The sequence below is a fragment of the Jaculus jaculus genome, chromosome 1, assembly GCF_020740685.1.
Source record: "Jaculus jaculus isolate mJacJac1 chromosome 1, mJacJac1.mat.Y.cur, whole genome shotgun sequence".
Classification (NCBI taxonomy): Eukaryota; Metazoa; Chordata; class Mammalia; order Rodentia; family Dipodidae; genus Jaculus; species Jaculus jaculus.
Window position 1 is genome coordinate 176,846,367 of NC_059102.1, and position 22,072 is coordinate 176,868,438.

Genomic DNA, 22,072 nt, shown 5'->3' on the forward strand with positions numbered 1-22,072 from the left:
ATAAAATATTTTTAAAAAATTTACATATTTCAAAAATAGTTGAGTGCAAGAGAGATACCTTAGCAGTTAAGGTGCCTGCCTGCGATGCTTAAGAATCCCGGTTCAATTCCCCAGGTCCCATGTAAGCCAGATGCACATGGAGGCCCATGCTTCTGGAGTTCGTCTACAGTGGCTAGAGGACTTGGTGTGCCCATTCTAATTAGTGCCATTAGTCTTCCTATGAAGTGTATGAGGTGAACGTTGTTTTTAACCCCCATTGCAGGGATGAAGAACCTGAAGTAGACAGTCATTCCATGACGTAATCAGAACTCACATCCCTTAAATGGTGGAACCACAGGGAGAGTCCAGATGTGGAACCATACATCGTGACTACGGATAGGCCATCTGTACCCAAAAGAAGAACAGGCGTGGGAGCAATGTGAGGGCATGTAAGTCATCTGAGGAGAGGGAGGGCTAGGGAAGGGAGAGGAAGTTTAGCAACACTGAGGACATGGGCCACGACATAACAACTTACCCTGCTTACAGTCTCATTTCTAAGGCCAGCACAGACACCTTTCCTGAGCCATGCACACAGGTTGTTGTATTTTTTGTAAAAAGTATGACTGCTATTGATTACCACTATAGATGACCCTGAAAAGGTGGAACAAACTACAAAACAGAGACAATGTTCAATGCTTCCAGAGCACCCTTAGAATTCCAATTAGATTTTGACCTAAGGGACTGGGAGGCGGCTCAGTGAGTGACACCATTTCGTTGTGCAAGCATGGTTTTGTCTCTCTCTCTCTGTGTTTGCAAATAAATAAATAGCATTTTTAAAAAGACACTGGGGGCAGGAGAGATGGATCAGTGGTTAAGGCTTTGCCTGTGAAGCCTAAGGACTGCTGTTTGACTGTCTCGGTCCCATGTGAGCCAGATGCACACACTGACACAAGCACACAAGGTCGCACATGTGCACAAGGGCACGCGCGTCTGGAGTTTGACTGCGGTGGGTGGAGGCCCTGGTGTGGCAATTCTCTCTCTTATTCTCTCTCCCTCTTTTGCTCTCTTACATTAAAGCATCAAAAAAATGATTTTGTCATATATTGGAATTGTTCTTTTAAAAGATATTTTTATACATTTGGGGAGAGAAAAAAGTTAGACACACAGAGAAATGGAGAGAGTGAGTATAGGTGTGCCAGAGCCTCCTGCCAGTATAGACAAACTCTAAGGCATGCACCATTTTGTGCATCACTCTTTATGGGGTGCTGGGGAATTGATTCCAGGCCAACAAGTTGTGCACTGAAGCTCCTTTAACCGCTGAGCCATCTGTCCAATTCCTCATGGTCAAAGTCCGTGTATGAGAACATGAGGATACTCCACACTGGTCTTCGCTACTTTGGCAGAGTTGTAAAGTGTAGACTCATTAAAGAAGCATCAGAAGCGCCTTTGGGAGGCCTTTCCTGCCGTGGCTTTGCCGCCACTGTTCCTTTCAGAGAGATACTGGTGGAGTTCCCCTCTTGTCATGATGCCTGCCCAGTGCCTGGGACACTGCCTGTGTCTTCGGGTGTAGCCAGAACTCTGCACCAGAGCAGGGATGTGCCAAGGTTCATTAGGCAGTCTGGTGACTTTTACAACCTAACCGTACACTGGGTGCCAGTCGCACTTAAGTTATGTCTATCCCATAGGAAAATACAGCTTTTATTTACTTACATATTTTTATGCAGAGGAAGGGAGAGAATGAGAGAAAATGAGTATGTCAGCGCCTGCGGCACTGAAGGGGAAGCCAGATGCATGTGCCCTTTGTGTATCTGGCTTTACATGGGTACGGGGGAATTGAACCTGGGATGTTAGGATTTACAGGCATGTAATTTAAGCACTGCACCATCTCTTCAGCCCAAAAATACAGGTTTGAAACTTATTTTGATCTAGATTTTGATACAACTATGTATTCTCCCCAACAATTTTTTTTCTTCATATTTAACAAGCTTTTTTGACATGTTTTACTGACATGTCCCTTGATCGCAAAACATTATTCATGAACCAGGGAGACAGCGTAGAGGTTAAAGGTGATTGTTTTCAGGGTCTCTACGTTCAGCTTCAATGCCACAGCCCCTACTGAAAGCTGCGCCAGCATGTACTTGCAATGGCAAGAGACCTGGGAAGTCTACATACACACACATGTAAATTAACAAGGCAGATTTTACATTTTTTATTTTGGAGAGAGAGACACACACACATACACTGAGAGAATTGGCACTCCAGGGCCTCAGCCACTGCAGTCAAACTCCAGGTGCTTGTGCCACCTAGGGGGCATGTACAACCTTGCACTTACCTTATCTTGTGCATCTGGCTTATGTGGGATCTGATGAGTTGAACATAGGTCCTCAGGTTTCATAAGTAAGTGTCTTAACCACTAAGCCATCCCTCTAGCCCTAATAACAGATACATTATAAGCACAGGTTGTAAATATGAAATCCTGGGACTTTGATTTTCCAGGTGGCAAGATCCAATTTTCAAACTGATGGATTAAACACATCGCTGGAGCAGCTTCCGAGCAAGATAGAAAAGTGTCAAGACCGAACGGGAGAGAAAGCCGTGAGTGCCTATAGATTTCGCATGTGCAGAGTCAAGAATCATAAAGCCGAAGTAAACTGACATCTGGGTACAGGATTTCTACAGCATGAGAGGGTGGGGCATCTGTGGGTCGCCCTACTTAACTTAGTAAAAAGAAGAGACACCTCCCCACCAGCCGCAGGCAAGCACACAGAGGTCAGCAAGGGGGAGGGCCCAAGACTGGCTTCTGGGACCCCATTCCCCCTGCAGCGTCACCAGGCGTCCCTCACTGGACTCAGAACTCGGAGCCTGATGAATGATAGAAACAGGGCTCTGTCCTCCCAGTAACCACCTCTGTCTGACATGTCACTTGCTGCTGTTTTGACCATAGCACCTAACCTCTTGCCCCATATCTTAAGTCATGGAAAGTCAGAGGAGATGTTGGTAGGAACATGGTTCTGAGGGTCCCTAGATTTTTGATCAGCAGATGTCTGGGTGTCTGCATGCTTGTTTTCCACCCTGAGTGCACGTCTCAGTCCCCTTTCACATATACCCTGGCCAAGGTGCCTGCAGAAGCAGAGACCCAGAGACCCTGAGCTGCTCCCTACCCCCCTTCTCTGCCTTTTCTCTCCACGTCAGTCCAGGGGTGCAGAGTTGTGACTCCTCTGAGGAAAATATCCTTTCCTCTCTGTACTGCTTATTGTTTTTTAAAAATGTGTTTCTTTATTAACAGAGATAGTGAGACAGAGACAGGAATTCATAGAGAGAGGAAAAGCACAGTTCTGCCAGGGCCCCTTGCCACTGCAAACCAAGCCCAGATGCATGTGCCACCTTGTACATCTGGCTTTCTGTGGTATCAAAACTAGGCCATCAGGCTTTGCAAGCAAGCACCTTTAACCACTGAGCCATCTCTCCAGCCCTGTACTGCTTATTCTTATATAGTGCACATGATTCTGGGGAAAATTTCAAATATCCACAGAGCATGAAGTATACACTAAGTGTCCCCGTTTTTTCATGTTCTGATGACACTTAGTCCCCTTGTGTACATCCATGTAGGCTTCTGCCCTTCCTTTGAACACATTGCCCTACAGAGCTGATACCTAGACCAAAGATGGTTTCTATATTCTGCCTATGACTTCACTGGATTCCCTTATGAGCCCACCACCTGTTACAAAGAGACAGTTTGGTTATCCTGATGGTTGACCTTGAAGGGGCCCTTTGGGACAAACTCTTGCCTCTCCACAGTAGAAGCATTTTAGCTTCTCATTTCCTATCCATATACCACATGGCTTCCTGCTTTCGGGGTGTTGGGTAGGTGCCAGGCATGTAACTAACCTACCTGCAAGGCGCAAAGGGCATGAGCTGGGGCGTGGTCCCTTGCTAGGTGGATGGGGAAGACTGGTTTATGGTTTGTAGAGCAGTGACTAGACTACAGCAGTGATGCTTGGATATGGATGTTGAGGATGCATTTTTGCACTCCTGTGGCCTGCTCTTCTAAGCATACGCCTGTCAGGTATTGCCTCGGGAATATCCAGTCATCTTGTCCAACTGTACAGAAAGAGAGCTTTCAATGCCCCCACCAGTGGCATGTCACCAGCCCCAGAGTAGCTATCAGAAAGAGCCAACCACAGTGCCCGCTGTTTTCTCAAGCGCTTTCCTGCAAGAGAGGGAGGGACCATGGTGAAACCAAGAGGCCTCTTCACTGGATAAGTCCCTGTTGCTGCCCTTCTAGTGACGTCATCTGCTTCCTTGGGCTTCTTTGCTCTGCGTTTTCACTAGATGGTGACCATAGATGACCTTCTTGCCTTTGTCAGAACTTGGAAAGAAAAAGTGAGCCAGAGGATTCGGTACCTCACCTGCACCATGGACACAGTGCCCCTGAATACAGTGGTCATGGTTCCTTCTATGATGTGCAGAGAAACAAAGACCAATGAAACAAGAGGAGCAAAGGCTCCTGTCTCAGAGCTGGTGGTAGCTGGATATTCACCACCATCAAGTACACTTAGCAAATCTAAGGGCATGTAGGGAAATGCGGAACTTCTGATGGAAGGAACACAGAAGCCTCTGGCCCTTGGTCAGAGGCTATTGCAAGAGGCGCTGCGAGCTGGCCCACTGAGAGAAAGACACTATGTGGTTGTTTAAGTTGTCTGGCTTTGGTTGGTTGGCCTTATATTGGAAATACTGACAGAAATTAGGGTAGTTGTGATGGTTTGATCCAGGATCCCACATCAACTTAGGTGTTCTGAATGCTAGGCTCCCAGATGATGGCAATTTGGAGAGAGTGTATTGTTGGCTGCGGGCTTATGGGCCTTACAACCAGCTCCCTGTTGACAGTGTTTGGCACACTCTCCTGTTGCTATTGTCCACCTTATGTTGGCCGGGGGGTGATATCCACCTCTGCTCATGCCATCATTTTTTCCTGCCATCATGGAACTTCCCCATCCAGCGCATAAGCCAAAATAAACACTTTCCCACAAGCTGCTCTTGGTCCGGTGTTTTGTGTCAGCAATGTGAACCTACCTGCAACAATAGCTATCACTTGTTACTCAGTGCTGACCCTTTGGAGCCTATGGTTGCAGTAGGTACTGTTTACCTTTCAGGACTACTGTGTGAGACAGCAGTGTGAGAGTCTGCAAGGGCAGCCTGTGGCAGGCTGGCTTCTGGCCATTGATCTTGGGCAAACCTACTGTTGTGGGCACAGCACTGCAGGTTTTGGGCAGAGATCTGTTTTTAATGTGATCCCACCATCTATTTGATATTTATTTCTAAGAGGTTATACAATGGAAGCCTACGTCACTAGTTCTGCCAGATAAAAGAGAGGGTGGGCATGCCTTTTCACTCTCTCCTTGCAAAAAATAAAAATATTTTTAAAATGTCAGGATAATGTCCTTTGAAGACACAGGAAGTACCTCAAAGGGCTCATCCCCAGAACTGGGATAGGGATCCACAGGCCACTCTGCACCTCTGATCCCCCAAGCAAGTCTCCTAGGCTGTAGGACACCCTGCTCCAGATTACCAAAGTGTCTTTGTCCCACAGGATCACACGGCACCCCAAGTACTGCCGAATGGACAGAAAGTACCTGATGCTGGGGACCAGCCTCCTCCTCGGGCTGAGTAAGTGATCACACTGTTCCTCTTTCCCTCCATGAAACCCATTTCAGTCAAGGCAGCTACACCCCACCCAGCTAAGCAAATAAGGAATAAAGAGGAGAGTAGGGCACATTAGAGTTTAGGGGAAGTTTGTCTCCGCCATTCCGTGTTTGTTCAGAGACATTTTTGCCAAATTTCATATTCCAAGCTAAGCAAGTTATGGTTGCAGTCAAAGACAACTTGTGGTTTGGGATTATTTTTAATACCCCACCCAATTTGTTTTTTATTGTCCCTGTAGTGATGAAAACATATTCTGTTCTATTCAGTAGAGCTTCATGTCAGGCAAACCAGCAAAGTTTCAAGTTCAGAAAATTAAAAGCTCTGCAATGTAGCCTCACTTCTTCTAATGAGGAGGCCTTCCACACAGCACTCCTTTTTGGGAGCCTGGAACCCTGGGGTATCTTATTTCTAGAGCTAGGAAACCTTGCAGGAAAAGTTGGCTGATCCACACAGTGACTCAGGAAACGTCGCAACTTAACATGCCCTTTTTCCTGGGCAGTGGTGATATTCCAACATGATGGAAATCCTGACTCTCTTTCTCTCTACTTCTGTCACTTTACCCCATGGGGAGGTTACCAGTGCCATGACCAGGTTAATTGGGTATTTCTCATTGGTTAAGCTTAAGCTTTTGTTTTTGCAGACTAGGGTGGTTGATTCTGAGCAGAGCTCTGCTTTTCTTCTATAGGACACCCAGGTACTGAAGTTTCAGCTATTACTTGCCAGTCAGTACTGTAAACATTGGGAGCCTGGCTAGAGAGCCGCAAGGAGGCTAACCAGCCAGGCAAAGTAATCAAATCACAACTCCACCAGATTAGGGCTGAGGGCCACTCAGGGAAGGAGAAGCAGACAATCGGGAACTTGGCATGGAGCTGGAATCAGAAATGACAAGAACCAATGTGAACAAGATGAGTTTGCAGCCAGGAGAGGAATCAGGGTCTGCAAGTTCCCTGGACAGATAGGAGTAATGACTAGAAGTGACAGAGCCAAAGGAAGAGGCTCACGATATTCTGTCACTTGGCTCCATCTACGCTGCTTGTCTAGATGAGGCCCCTCACACGTCTATGCTGTGTGTGTTGCAGGGATTTTAAGAGCATCATCCAGACCCTCCTGTGGTAGACCAGTGACCAAGTGATGACTGTCGGCCACTGCCCGTAGGCCTATGCCACACTGGATGCCTAGCCCCACCTTCTCTGGGTTGGCACCCTAGAAACCAAATCCATTCATTGTGTCTTCATCTCTTTATTCTATTCATTTGCTTAAGCAGACAGTAGACATTTCTTGTAGAGCATTGCATGTCGGGTACTAGTCATGCCAAGCTGAGTAAGTGCAACCTCTGCCCCAAACGCACCCAGAAGCCATTAGGAGGCCCACAGGGAGATGGCAGCACACTGGTATCTGGGAGAGGTTGTGGGCGCAACCTGTGTAGTGCCCTACTTATGGGTCCTCCTCCAGCCAGGCCAGAATGCACCCAGGACTTCTGGCTGTGCCCCACAGGCTGGGTCCTGCAGGGCAGGCCTGTGGCTCAACCAGCTTTGTGTACACAGTGTGCACCCAGCTTCATGCTTTCTAGTACCCTGACAGCCCTATCCCACATTGAGTTACAAAGGACTTTGTCTTGAAGTTTGCCATTCACTCCCTCCTTCAAAATAAAGGTCCACCAGTGGCCATGCGAGGTGAGCATAGGATGCAGAGGGGCGAACAAGGGCAGAGAGTATGCTCAGATAAGACGAGAAAGTGTACAGATGAAGATGGGTGGTGGAGTCTGGAACCAGGACCAGAGTCATCCAGGGAGGTTACTCATCCAGTCATGACCACCTCTCTCTGACAGGAATTTCACCGGAAAGAGAAACACCCCATCTCCAGGCCTGAAAGCATGCATGAAACCTTTGACCAGTGTGCTGAACACATCAGCAGCAACATCCTAGAGTATCAGCCAGGCAGATGACTACCACATCTCCTGCCTTGTGAGTATGTGCAACGGGAGTGGACAGGACTGGCTCTGATGGAACGTGACCTCAGCCCATCACATTGGGGTTCCCCAGGAAGACAAAGGGGCCTTGTTGTCAAAAGTCAGCTTCTTAGAATTAAGTAAAAACAGGATGGGGATGGAGAGATGGCTTAGTGGTTAAGGCACTTATCTATGAAGCCTAAGATCTCATGTTTGAATCTCCTGGTCCCATATAGCCAAACGCAGTTCTGCAAGCAAACAGTGATGAACATGGGCAAGAGAGGGTGCACACATTCTCTTTCTCTCTTTCTTTTTCTCAAAAATAATGAAGAAAAACAAACAGGACAGAGAGATGGCTGAATGACTAAGACATTTGTCTGCAAAGCCTAAGGATCCTGATTCAATTCCCCAGATGCAAGATGCAGGGTGGCGCAAATGTCAGCTTAGAGCTGGGACAGGATGGAGTGACAGGCTACTTTTGTAGTGGTGACAATTACACACGCATTTAAAGAAACTAAAATGCACTGCATGGTATACTACATGGGTGAACATTATTGAAAGCAAAATAAACAAAAATAAACCTTCCTGAAATAACTGTGTAAAGAAATGGTTTTAGTGGTAAATCCTACCCCATTTCTTAAGAAAAGTGACCTTCTTAAAGTTTATTCCCTATTACCATTGATAATTTTTACTTAATTCTTTAAAAATATTTTATTTATTTTGTTGGGGAGAGAGAGAATGTGCATTCCAGGGACTGTAGCCTCTGCAACAAACTCGTGCAACATGCGCCACCTTGCATCTGGCATCTGGGGAATTGGGAACTGATGAGAGATATCCCACACTCTAGGACTTTCCCACGGCCATTGGACCATAGAAGTTTGTGATTTAAAGAAAACTTCCCTATTTTGGTTTCAATTGAGGCTATGAGAAAGTGACTCTGTATTTAGTAATTGAGGCTATTAATTTTCCCCTTGAGGAATCAGTGTGGAGTTAAACAGAAAGGTGAAAAGAACTCTGTGCTTAATCTTGTAACCAAAAAGAGGGCAGTGCTTCATGTTCACTGGGCTCCTAACTGCCAAGGGACTTAGCGAAACAGCTGCAAAATAAAGGAACAATCAGGTGAGGTGGCACATGCTGTAATTCCAGCACTCAGAAACCTGAGGCAGGAGGATGACAAATTCAAGGCTTCTGGGCTCCCTAGTAAAGACTCTTAAGCCAAAAATGCTACAAGATAAGAGGAGGCAACAGAACAGAACAGCAGTTACTGGTCCCCACAGGAAGAGCTGGGGACCATGGGAGCAGTGATGTCACCGGCGGTATTATGACCTCACAGCTGAGCTCACAGGCAGGCACCTTTCATAGTTACAGGGAGTCCCAGGAGGACAGGACCTGTGGCGACAGGGCTCTGAGATGGCCTCCTCTGGATGCGATGTTGGCGCTCATTTTATAGTTAATATTCCCGAAGAGACATTTACGAATGTAGAGGAACAGGCCCCCGCGTGGCCTGAATCCCTTTGGAGTTGGTTGTGGCGAAACCAACTGAGAAAGGAGCAGACCATGGATTTCCAGCTGAAATCCCATTCTTTCACTAACAAGAAGGCTGAACATGGCCAGGAGTACTGGACTTCTCAGGTGCTGTGACTTGTCGGGCCATGGGTAGCACATGGGGGAGGGGCAGGCAGGACTGGAGGAAGCTTACAGGCAGTGCTTTGCTGTGCTGGCGGGTCAGCCATGCAGGGGGTCATGGGCCTCAGTTTCCTCCTTGGGAAAACCCCAGTGTACTTTAATGCCCTAAGATCTGTGTGTAGCCGGGCCCCTCTATTATGGAAGTGTGGCTTTGTGTTTGAAATTTTCTGTCCATCAGTGACTGTTCCCCATGCGAGCTCGCTACTCCAGGAACATAGGACTGTGATTGCTGTCTCCTGAGTGGAGATGATCTGAAGAGATGTCCAGAAATGTAGAGCTATGGCGATATGAAAATAATTTCTTACGGATAGGATGGTACATTAGGATGGGAGTGAGCACTGTTTAAAACTCTGTATGTCATTGTCAGATACCATTATGGAGTAACTCACAAAACTTTTCTGTTAACTAAACTACTGTGACTGGGCTTGGTGGCCTGTTCCCAGAATCCCTCAACTATGAAATGGAGGCAAGAATCTCGAGTTGGAGGCCTGACTGAGCTACATATTACACAGAACTTAAGATAGAGATAGAAGGAGAGAGAAAAAATACCTCAAACTAAACAAAAACCAATACTGTGCTCAAAAAATACTTTTTACCCTCTGAGTGACCTGTGTTCAGTCCTAGAGTAGGAATGCAAGATGTTGGGAACGTCCCTGGCTAAGTGTGTCATGCTCCCCTGGCTCCCTTCGTTTGATGACTTTCTGTCCATTATCGTACCCAGCAGAGGGCACTGCAGATGTCATCAGGACAACACATTAAAAATTCAAGGCTAATATCCACACCAATTTTCAGGCCATGGGTATAGTAACCTGCAATGTCCAGCTCATCATTAGTTGGCTAAGGCAGGATGAAGGCACCTATTCAATGGAGGGAAGTCTGAGGTGTTCTGAGGCTGGGGTGGAGAGTGCAGAAAGTAGGAAGCCCTCTTCCTGAAGAGCACTTCCTCCCCAGACCCGTCTCCATGGGCAGTCTGCGATTCTGGCATCGCATGTGTTGAAAACACCTGAGCAAAAGCGGCTTATGAGAGAAAAGGGTTCATCTCAGCTCACAGACTGCAGTGGAAGCTTCACTACGGTGTGGAAAGCATAGCACAAGCAGGACACTGACTCACACTGTCACATATCAACAGGGAGATAGCAGAGTAACTAGGCGAGCTATGAACGCCCAGTAGGTCTGCACTAATAAACCCCAGGGTTCCTCCCCACTGACCTCACTCCACGCCCTTCTCAAACTGCCACCAGCTGAGGACCATGTATTTAAAAGCACATGAGGTACAGGGGCATTTTACATTGAAATCATAAGTTTCCCATTCTCTGTCTATGTGGCCTCTTGGAGTTTAGATCTCTGTTCTAAGAGTTAGGCCTGAGACAAGAGAGTGACTCTGCTTGGCCAGTCAACAAATAGGTCCTTTGGCAAGAGGGATAAGCATGCACATGGCTGCACAGGATAAATCCTGGCATGGTGTTCCTAGGTATGCAGCCATGGGAACTCCAGATAGTCTAGAGGCAAGGGCAGGCATTGCTGTCTGCCTTCCCAGGCTGATTCTGAATCAGCAAACACAGCCAGCGCTTGGGGACAGTGGGGCAGGAAGGTGAAGGAGAGGACACATAGTGATGTGGAGCATGGATGTGCTCCGTCACATCAGCAGGACCCTAGAGGAGGTTGCTTGGGGACACAAACTGGCTGGCTGCCTTCCTGACTTGGGCACTTGCTTGAACCTGTTGTGGAGGTCACAGGCCAGAGGAGGAGGAGCACGCTTCCTGTGTGGTCAGGAAAGAGGCTCTGCAGTCCTGCTGTGAGGTTTTGCAGTCCAACGCCCTGCAAGAGACCTGAGGCTAAGGGAGCCCTGTCCACTCTCTCAGCAGCTCCCAGCTGCGTGATGGTCCCTGCCCCAAAGCGGCTCTATCCTGCTTGTCCCTCCTCTGCTGTCTATGGCAGTGAAGCACCTCTCTGTCACGTAGTCCTCTAACCCTGTGCTCTGTTGTCTCACAGCCTCCCAGAGAGCACACTGCTCCTGCACCAGCCGCTGATGATCCTGCGTGTCCTGGTGGTGGTCCTTGTCCCGAGGGCGATCTCAGTAGTGTGGCCTCAGCTCAGGTTTGTGCCTTTTCCTCTTCACCCCATTCCTGTCTGCTCACCCCATCCTCTTGCTCTAAGGACTGAGTCTTGCTCCCCGTCCCCTCTCTTTCTGTCTGTTGGATTATTTCCAAGGCAGGGTCTCACTGTAACCCACGCTGATTTGGGACTTACTCTGTAGCATTGGGTGCTGGGATTAAAGACATTCAGCACCGTGCCTGGCGGTGTCCTCTCTCCATTCTCTCTTCTGCTGGCTTTGTCATCAGTCACACAATGGATGTGCCTGAAAGAGCAGTGGAGACGGGGGCAGGATGGTTGTAAGTTCAAGGCCAGACTGGGTACATAATAAATTCTATGTCTGGATTAAAAGGTGAGACACCGTCTCTATAAAACCAAACCAAACAATCAACAGCAGAGGACCGAGATTGTTAACCTGTGGCCTGGCGTGTGCAAGCACTTCAGTTTGATCCCAAGTCTATAGAAAATCATGATGCAGGCTGGGCATGGTGGTTCAGTTCATTACTCCCAGTTACTGGGGAGGCGGAGACAAGAGGATTGTTTGAGGCCAGGAGTGTGAGAACAGCCACGGCAAGATAGGAAAACCCCCGTCTGAAAACAAAACACACAAGAAATGTGGCCATGGGCTCGAGATGCCAGGGAAAATGTCCAGTATGATGGCAGGTGCAGGAGTGTCACCTGGACAGTTACTGGACGGCCACTGGTGCATCACTTGCTCCTGTGCTTGCTCGGTCTTGAGTGAGATTTCTGTCCTTGCAGTGTCCTGAGGTCAGTAGCGAGAGAGAGGCCCTCAAGCGGGAGCTGGACAAGATGAAGTAAGGAGGGATGGGAGGCGGAAGTCTGGGGGATTTCTTTATGGGGATGGCGGGAAGCCCAGGGGACAGCTTTGGCCATGTGTAGAGCCAAGTTGTAGTCCCAGCCGTGCATGTGAGTCATGGGTGGTCTATGGTCACAAGTGTCCTCTCTGTGACCTGTCATTTGTGAACAGTTCTGTTGTACATTGGATCTTTCTTTCTTTTACTTTACTTTTCTTTTTTTTTTTTTTTTGTGTATGTGTGTGTGTGTGTGTGTGTGTGTGTGTGTGTTTTTCCCAAGGTAGTGTTTTACTCTAACCTAGGTTGACTTGGAAATTACCATGTAGTCTCAGTATAGCCTTGAATTATTCTACTTCTGCCTCCTGGGTGCAAGGATTGATGGCGTGTGCCACAATGCCCTGTCACCTTTGGATCTCCAGCTGCCAATGTCCAGTGGGGTGTGTGGCCAGGCTCACACTTCAGTCCCAAGAGTGGTTCTGAGTGTTGTTTGTTCTTTTCTTTCTGCTTTGTCTCTGGACACAGAAAAATTAACAACGAGCTGAACCAGGCCAAATGCGATCTGGAGAAGAAATGTGAAGATCTGGCAGCTGAGAAAGCTGCTGTGGTATTTCAGGTGGAGGAGCTGCAGCAGCAGGTGAGGAGCGGGTCCTTGCCTCTGAGCCCCAGCTTGCAGCATCCTTGAGGGTAGCCTTGTGCTAAGAGCTGGCTGAATTGGATCCTCCTTCTGGTCTTGGCATAGAATTCTCCAGAAAGGATTTTTTTTTTTAATGGAAACCTGATCACAAAATATCAATGATACATTTCATTTTAAATTAAAAAAATGTTTGAGCGAGACATGGAGAGAATTGTTGTGCCAGGACCTCCAGCCACGGCAATCAAACTCCAGATGGGTACGCCACCTTGTGCACATTTGCGATCTAGCACGCTTGCATGTACTTGTGCGTCTGGGTTACGTGGGGACCTGGAGAGTCAAACATGGGTCCACAGGCTATGCATGCAAGCACTTTAAGGGCTAAAGCATCTCTCCACCCCACAATTTTATTTATTTATTTATTTATTTATTTATTTATTTATTTATTTATTTATTAGTTTATTTGAGACAGAAAGAAGAGAAAGGGAAAGAGAAAGAAACTTGAGAGAGAGAAAGAGAATGGGTGCAACAAGGCCTCTGGACACTGCCAATGAACACCAGATGCATGTGCACCTTGTGCATCTGGCCTCCATGGAAACCAGAGAATTGCACCTGGGTCAGTAAACTTCACAGGAACACATCCTAAGTGCTGAAAATTTTCTCCAGCCCCACAATGTTTAATTTTAAAGTGCCATTACTGAAAGTTTTCACTGTGTATTCTGTATTTATCTTTTAATCAAATGAGGAATGAGGGACCATTTTGAAGACCTTAACTTAAAGGACTTTTTTGTTTGTTTGTTTGGTTTATAGATGTAGAGACTCTCCCTAGCCCAGGCTGACCTGGAATTCACTATGTAGTCTCAAGGTGGCCTCGAACCCATGGCGATCCTCCTACCTCTGCCTCCTGAGTGCTAGGATTGAAGGCATGTGCCACTACACCTGGCTTACAGGACTTTTAAAAAAAAGAATTTTATTTTTATTTGAGAGAGAGAGATAGAGTGAGAGTGGAGAGGAGGAATGGAAAATGGGTGAGCCATAGCAAACTAACCCTAGGTGCATGTGCATCTGACATATGTAGGTTCTGGGGAGTTGAATCTGGATTCTTAGGCTTCTCAGGTAAGTGCCTTATCAACAAAACCACATCTGCAGCTCTAGTTTGTATTTTTTGAGATGAGGTGTCAATGTAGCCCAGGGGGATTTGGAACTCATATGTAGCTGAGGCTGGCCTTGAATTTGTGGAAATCTTCTTACCTCATTTTTCCAAGTGTTGAGATTATAGATATGACCCACTCTGTCTGGTGGAAAGGCCACCTTTTACACATTCCATTTATAAGTCCAGGCAGGCCATATAATTCCTCTCTATATAAACTTTTCTTACATGGTCATGGCCTTGAGTTGTAACTGAAGATAGTTTACGCCCTTTAACGGGATTCTGAATAATAACCTGGACTCCCCAAATTGCAACTGTTTCTTTTCCTCATGCAATTGCCTAGCCACTCGTTGCTGGCCAAGAAATGGGCCAGGAGATAGTTGGAGGTGCTGGATAGACAGTGTAGAGCCCACCACAGATCAGCTGTACCCTAGGGAACAAGTGACCCCAGAGTCCTGAATACCACCTGTGAATATTTCTCTGACTGTTAGAGGTGGGATCCCTGGCTCCTCCTTGACCCTGCAGAAGCCTGGAGTCTCCACTTTAGGGGTGAACTTTAAAATTTTTTTTTGTTATTCATTTTTATTTATTTATTTGAGAGCGACACAGAGAGAGAGAGAATGGGCACGCCAGGGCTTCCAGCCACTGCAAATGAACTCCAGACACATGCGCCCTTTGTGCATCTGGCTAATGTCGGTCCTAGGGAATTGAGCCTCAAACCGGGATCCTTAGGCTTCACAGGCAAGCGCTTAACCACTAAGCCATCACTCCAGCCCAGGGGTAAACTTTAATGACCCAAGGTTCCAGATGGATTCAGAACTGAGCTGCAGTAGTCACTGTTGAAATGCTTGACGTGATTATGGCAGTTAGTTCCCTGAACGTCAAGATTAGCAGCTTCCTCCTAGACCTGCTGAGGATTCAATGAGAAAACTTGTGGAAACTGTTGGATATTAGGAAGTGGTACTGAAGCATGGGTTCGCTGCCTCTGCTCGTCCCCAGGTGGGGTCTAAATGTCACAGAAGATGATGAGGTGTGAAGCTGAGTGCGGGAGACATGGGCTCTCTGAGCTCCCGTTTATCCACGGAGAGTCTGGAGGCGGCCAGCATCAGTCCTCCCTCCCCCGTCTTCCTGCAGGTCCATCAGAAGAGCCAAGAGGTTCAGGATCTGCAGCAGCAGAGGGAGCAGTGCCTGGCCCTCAAGCACAGATATGCAGCGGCCTTTCAGCAGCTCCGGGTGGCCTGTCAGCAGCTCAAGTTTGAAAACTACACCCTGCACGAGCAGTTTGCACCTCAGGGCCTGATTGGGGACCAGCTGAAGTATACGGTGGCCCAAACCGGGGTGGCAGCTGACATTGCAGAGACTGATCTTGCTGTGACAGACACCCTGTGTAGTGGAGACAGCATGGTGAGCCGGGCTCTCCCCTACCCCTCCTCTTCTCCCTGCGTCCCCCTGTGCCCTCCTGACCTCATGCCCTTGCTGCAGGTGGATCAGAAGAGACACGAGGCTCGTGATCTTGAGGAGCAGCTGCACCAGTGCCTGACCCACCTGCAGCGCTATGAATGGTGCCACCCGCAGCTCCGGGCTGCCTATGATCGCCTCAGAGGTGAGCAGGAGGTGCTGCACAGGCAGTTGGTGCTGCAGAGCCAGCACGTGGTCCTGCTGCAGCACAGCGAGGCCCAGGCCAAGATGGAGGCGCAGGTGAGACGTTGGTGAGGCTGGGCGCAAGTGGGAGGAGGTACCACTCCTGATCCTTCTCACTCCTTCCTGGTCCCTGCAAGCCACTGGGAATGTAGGACCAGCTCAGGATTCCACTGACACTTGAAATTTCCTATTTTGGCCCCAGACTCAAATCACGATGCTCGAAGCATGCGTCCTGGAGCTGAAGGAGCTCATGGAGGACGTCTACCATAAGTGTGTGCTGCTCTCTGCAGAGTCCGACAGCACTGGTGAGCAGAGCCCACGCCAGGGGGCTGCACATGGGATGACGGGCCACAGACATTACATGGTCTGAGTCTGTTCATCTGCGTGCCATCCACACAGGAGATTACACTGCCATCACTCAGCACCAGAGGGCATCGATGAAGGCACATGCCATAGAAAAAGAGAATTGCATTAGTGTTCTGAAGCAGGAGGAGGAGATGCAGGTAGGACCCTGAGACGTCGGTGGGCTGGGCAAGTGCAGGGCTGGCACTGAGCACCTCTCTCTTCTGATCAAGTTGTCGGCGCGGCAGCAGCTCGGACGAAGACAGGAAAAGAAGGGTTGGTGGAAGTTCTTTGGATCCCTCCTGAATACTGCTAATCAGCCCACTCCAGGGCGCTCAGGATCCCAGGATGGCAGCACTTCTGACCAACATGGTAGTAAGTAGAGCCTCGGGTAGGAGTTAGCATGGGATAGACATGCCCGCAGGAGTGCTGGCATGGGGTTGGACATACACAGGGCAGCGGTGGCATGACCCTCACAGCACTGTCCCCGCCCTTCCCACAGATCTTCAGGAGGTGAGAATTGAAGGCTGTGTGGGGCCTGAACAAGGCAAGGCTGTGGAGGCCGCTCCTCATGAGAAACCCACTGCACAGCTATTGGTACAGGTGATCTCTTGGATCCAGAGCCCTGGGAATGCCTGAGCTTGGGCAGCAAACCCTCATCCCCTTTCTACCACCACCATGAGAATGCAAACAGGATCATGCCCGAGTCCCCACCCCTCCTTCCTTAGACGCACTGACACTCTGGCTAAGATCATTTTGGCAGCATTTTAATGGCCCATAACCTTGGCAGGACAGTGTGGGGATCATGCTGAGCTCAGCAGAGGTCCTGCCTGTGGTTCCACCTTTTTTCCTCCCCTCTTTTTCATGTTTTCTTTCTTTTTCTTTTTTGTTTGTTTTTATTGTGTTCTCCTTTCCTCCCTCCTACCATCTCTCCGAAAAGTTATTCCAAAAAAGGTTATGTAAGTGGAATTCCTTTACTAAAACAAGCCTCTCTAAAACGTGGGAGGATTATGAGTTAACAGAAGTTGTTTTCAGAACAAGAGAAATTCCTGACTTTTATAACCTTGTAGTGGAAGGGTCAGTGAGTAGACATAAGGCCTTGCTACAGGGTTGATGTGACTCAGCGTACTGTTGTTAGGGGTAAGAGAAGGCACTGGATAGGAGAGAGTCAGAAATCAAAGCACCTTCTGCTCCTGCTGTCCCGCCCAGGCAGGAAGCTTTCTCTCACTGCATCTAGTGTCAGAAGGGAAGGAACTGCACAGGGCCTGTGTACAGAAGAGTAACGCCTATCTTTCGTTTTTAAAATTAAACCTTTTTATTGACAATATCCTTACGATAGACGGTATGCCATTATCCTAATATCCCCGCTCTTCCCCCTCCCTTTTCTCCTAGTTCCCCTGCACGGGGTCTCTTCTTCTTTCCAACCAGTCTCTCTCCTGTGTGGATGTCATCCGTTTCTCCTTCCTATTCTACAGTTGTTGTGAGCGTAGCTGCATCCGCTGTGAGGCAGGAATGCCAAGGTTGCACGGTGTCTTGAAGACAGTAGTGAATGCACTCCTCTTCTTCCTTGGCCTCAGACATTCTCTCTTCCCCCTCCTTCACCAAGTCCCTGAGCTTTGGAGGGTGGGATAGTGCTGAGAATAGACGCTTCTCTAACCAAAAGTGTGAATATATTAGATGGACGTCCTTTGCTAGCAAGTGCCTTTAGCTGCGGAGCCATGCAACCAGCTCCACTGTGTCTTCTTCTCTTTGCCCACCTTGTAGGAACAGGTCCAGGAAGTGACACAAGGGAAGCAGCAGCTGCATGTTCTGGTGGCCCAGCCGAATCACCTGGAAGGTGAGGGAGCACTCATGAAGTATGAATCCTGAGGGACTCATGGCTGAGTAGAATTGATCCCCTTAAGGAGTCTTTGGCCTGTCACTTCAGTGCACAATGGTAGTACTAGTACTGAACAGGCTCGTTTGGAGGCGACCACAGAGAGTCAAGGACAGCCTTGGGGACAGTAAGTCCAGGTCAGCAGTGCAGACCTGAGTAGTAAGAGCTGAAGTCACTCTGTGTGGTGATGTTGTAGCGGGCACAACCTGCTGTCTTTCCCCAGGAGGAGAGGAGCTGAAGCGGGAGCAGGAGGCTACTCAGTTAGACTTGAACACCTTTGAGGAGCGAAGCAGCCAAGAAGATATGGTGAGCTGGACCCTGGGTACCCCTTCCCTCTTTCCTGCCTCCCTCTGGGACCTGTTCTCAGACCCAAACCTCCCTGCAGGCAGCGCAGAAGAGGCCATAGGCTCAGGGTCTCCAGGAGCAGAGGGAGCACTGCCTGGTCCCCCTGCAGCAGCGCGCCGTCCCATCCCTGCAAGGCTGCCCTGCCTGTGTTCAGCTGGCCTGAGAGCAGGAGGCCCTCAGCCAGCAGCTGCACAACCAGTGTGTGGAAAGTCCTCAGCACGAGGCCCAGACCCAGAGCACCGCAGAGATGGCCCCCAAGCAGGTACAGGTAGGAGAGGCCCAGGGGAGCAGGGGTGAGGCTAGGCCTAGGTGGGAGGAGCTGCCCACCCTGAGCCTGCTCACTCTTTCCTCCCCACAGGAACACCTGGAAGGCATGGGCCAGGAGAATCTGCCAGGCCAAATTGATGCCGGCCAGAACCGCCTCAGCTCCTGTGACAAGCCCTGTATCCCTTTTTTCTACAAGGATTATGATATTATTATTATTTAAAAGCGTCCTGCAGTGGGAGTGGGAGCACGGGCCCAGCACTCTCCATCCACCTCTGGTCATCTCAGAGGACAATCACCATACTCATGGGCCTCTACACAAAGCCTGTCAGCTGGAGACCAGGCAAGGCAGAGTGGAGTGGGGCTGTTCAAGCTTTCCAGCATTTAGAGGCATTTGGGGTGAGGACAGAGGCTCCTGTGTTTCTGGGCCTCCATTCGGTACATTTTACCTTCTGCAGCAGGGATGACCCCTGTAGGAAAGCATATTTTGGGGCATCTCTCTGATGTATCTTCCATGCTACCATTTCATTATCAATAAATAGACTAACCATCCTGCTGGTCCTTGTGTGTTCCTGTCATTGAATCCGGGGTCATGGTCAGTCCTGCCAGCAAGAGGGGAGCTGCTTCTTGTGTAGCCCCAGTGTATGATGTGTGTGTCAGTCCTGTTTGTCACCCAGTCATGTGTACACTGGTTATTGCAGCTGCCCTGCACTTGCTATGAAGAAGATGCCCAGAAATGATTGTTTTAACATGACTTTTGGTCCTTTGGTTTGGGCGGCAAGGCCTCTATTGACTGCCCGTCTCCCAGCTCCAGCCCATTCTTCTCTTGAAATGCATGTCTTTGGTAATTATCCTCATGAAAAACATGTGACCTGTGAGAATTCTTTGTACCACAGGGATAGTCACACTTTCTCTGAGTCATACATTGTAAAGAATTCATTTCCTCGCTGGGCGTGGTGGCGCACGCCCTTTATCCCAGCACACGGGAGGCAGAGGTAGGAGGATCGCCGTGAGTTCGAGGCCACGCTGAGACTCCATAGTGAATTCCAGGACAGTCTGGGCTACAGTGAGACCGTACCTCATATTTATTTTGGACTCAGGAAGTGCCACTATTTCTCAAGAGGTTCCCAACTCTTATACCATACTTAGTTATACTTAATGTCAACAGAATGAAAATATATAATGTATTTGTTCTGTTTTTTCCCTATAGTTATTGAATGCATGCATTCAATCCCAGCACTTGGGGGTCAGAGAGAGGTAGGAGGATCACCATGAATTGGAGGCAATCCTGAGACTACATAGCAAATTCTGGGCTAGGGTGAGACCCTACCATGAAAAATAAAACAAAACAAAACAAAAAAACAAACAAACAGGACTGGAGAGATGTCTTAGCGGTTGAGCACTTGCCTCTGAAGCCTAAGCGCCCCGGTTCGAGGCACGATTCCCCAGGACCCACGTTAGCCAGATGAACAAGGGGGTGCACGCATCTGGAGTTAGTTTGCAGTGGCTGGAGGCCTTGGTATGCCCATTCTCTGTCTCTTTCTCTCTGCTGCTTTCTCTCTGTCTGTCACTCTCAAATAAGTATGTAAGAATAAACAAAATTTTTTTAAAAAAAAACAACAAAATCCCATAAATTTAAATGAAAACAAATAAAAATCAATTGGTTCACTTATGACAGTAACTGTTTCCCCTGGTTGAGGGACAACAGATACTTCTTTGTCCCCCATCGTACCACTCATTTCCCTCAGCGAGCAGATCAAGAGGCTCTCGCACCACTTACGTGCATCTAGGATGTCGTCAATTGTGATCACTTCATCTAGCTGTAGCAGGAACGTCTCTGTGAAAGTGGCCAAGCTGGCGATGGGAAGGCGGCCATACTTCCTGATGAATTCCTGCAGGAAACAGGGTAAGGGCAAACTTCAGGAAGAAGAGCTCCCTGGCCAGGCTGGCTGAAAGAGGCAGGGTTGTTTCTGCGGAGAACTCACTGGAGAGCCGCCCTCAAAGTAGCCGTTGTGACAAATGTGTCAGCCAGAATCTGATCCACAGAGTCCAGAGTCTCACTCAGCAGCTGACTCATCACAGAATCAAGAAAGTCTTGAGAAACTGCCATGGAGGGTCTGTAACACAGCTCTGAGTCCTTCCTTGCAAGTCTGAGGATCTGTGTGTGAAGACCCAGGACCTACACAAAAATGCCTAGAGTGGTGGCCTGTGCCTGCAGTCCCAGGGCAGGGGAAGGGGAGACAGGATGATCCCTGGGACTTGCTGGTCAGCCAGTTTACTGGTGAGATTCAGGAAAGAGGCCCTATGATTTCAAAGGAGGTGGTAGTACTCCCAGGAATGACCCCACGGTTGTCCTCTGTCCTCCACATGCATGGACACACATGTGCACCAGCACCCAACCAACAGCTGTGCTCATGTGTTCATAAAAGGAGAGAAATGTACAGGGACATATAGCCAGTTTACCACGGAGAAATGATAAATCTAAAATAAGTTTTCTTGATGTCAAGGTTTTAACCAGTAGACAAAATGAGTCTTGTGGCTAAGGCCTCACTCATTAACAGCTCACTGATTCTAATTAGCTATGGTTTAAGGGTTACAAAGACTGTCTTTAAGGCTCTCAATAAAATAAATATGTTCCTCGGTCAAGGTTTCAACCCCTGTCCTCTAACAACCGTTAGGATGTCCTCTCATGAAATGGAGTACAGTTAGGGTGACTGGACCCCTGAAGGTAAAAAGGCAGGGCAGTTTGCACTTGCTAGAATTCAAAAATTATCTCACTTCTTTTTTTTTTTAATTTAATTTATTAGTTTTCTCTTCAGTAAATACAGGCAGTTTGGTACCATTACTTAGGCTCATCTGTGATCTACCCTCTCCCATTAGACCCTCCTTGTTAATGAAAATGGGTCGTGCATTGTGGAGTTAGCCCCCAGTTATTGGTATGATAAACGTCTCTGCAAAGCATGACCCAACATGTGACTCTCACATTCTTTCCGCCCCCTCTTCTGCAAGATTTCCCTGAGCCATGTTGGGTTCATTTTTGGTCTGCTTCAGTGCTGTGGTGTTGGGGGCCTCTGAGGCTCTGGCTCTCTGATTTGGTAGGAGTTGATTTTTCTCTGCGTTGATCTTTTTCCCTTTGTGCTGGTATACGGTTCACAGGAAAACATCGCCCTTGCTTATTTCGCCAGTTGTCCTTAATTTCAGTTGGGCCCCTTCTGAGGTATGTTGGGGCAGCTCTCTTCTTAGGATCTGCATCTATCTGGTAAAGAGAAGCAGATTCTCCAACGGAGAGTAAGTTAGCATCCGGAAAATTGAGATAACACTTACTTTTTTGATAGACAGTATGATAGGTTTAGGCCCTCTTATACCCCGTGATTGATGGTAGCTTGCTATTGTAGAGTGGGCTTATGTTTGGGTATGGTTCTGACTTGTTTCCCAATTCCAGCTATGGGTCTAGTACCACTGAGTGGATCAGTTAGCCAAATCAAGAGCAATTGGTTCCTCACCATGGCTGTGTACCAGTATTGCACTTGTGTGGGCATCACATCCGGTTGTTTGTTGCTAATTATGTTAAACAATGTGTTGCTTGGACACATCTTGG

At 48.3% G+C, this 22,072-nt stretch overlaps 2 protein-coding genes across 2 annotated transcripts; both read left to right on the top strand.

Moving 5' to 3' along the window:
• The first annotated feature begins 12,220 nt into the window (after nt 1–12,220).
• LOC123457720 (golgin subfamily A member 2-like) lies at nt 12,221–15,719 on the top strand. Its single transcript, XM_045142064.1, has 4 exons — nt 12,221–12,225; nt 12,748–12,859; nt 15,141–15,410; nt 15,489–15,719. Exons 1-4 carry the CDS (start codon nt 12,221–12,223, stop codon nt 15,717–15,719), a joined length of 618 nt encoding a protein of 205 aa, XP_044997999.1.
• A 425-nt stretch (nt 15,720–16,144) lies between these two features.
• Nucleotides 16,145–18,697, top strand: LOC123457721 (golgin subfamily A member 2-like). Its single transcript, XM_045142075.1, has 4 exons — nt 16,145–16,150; nt 16,223–16,364; nt 16,492–16,586; nt 18,569–18,697. Exons 1-4 carry the CDS (start codon nt 16,145–16,147, stop codon nt 18,695–18,697), a joined length of 372 nt encoding a protein of 123 aa, XP_044998010.1.
• Nucleotides 18,698–22,072: the final 3,375 nt, after the last annotated feature.

What these genes read in the sequence shown, in the direction of transcription:
- LOC123457720 (XM_045142064.1), top strand. An exon ending in TGGAGGAGCTGCAGCAGCAG is followed by an intron (nt 12,860 to 15,140) that starts GTGAGGAGCGGG and finishes GTCTTCCTGCAG; the next exon opens with GTCCATCAGAAGAGCCAAGA. An exon ending in TGTGTAGTGGAGACAGCATG is followed by an intron (nt 15,411 to 15,488) that starts GTGAGCCGGGCT and finishes CCCTTGCTGCAG; the next exon opens with GTGGATCAGAAGAGACACGA.
- LOC123457721 (XM_045142075.1), top strand. An exon ending in CACTTCTGACCAACATGGTA is followed by an intron (nt 16,365 to 16,491) that starts GTAAGTAGAGCC and finishes CCCTTCCCACAG; the next exon opens with ATCTTCAGGAGGTGAGAATT. An exon ending in AACCCACTGCACAGCTATTG is followed by an intron (nt 16,587 to 18,568) that starts GTACAGGTGATC and finishes TCCTCCCCACAG; the next exon opens with GAACACCTGGAAGGCATGGG.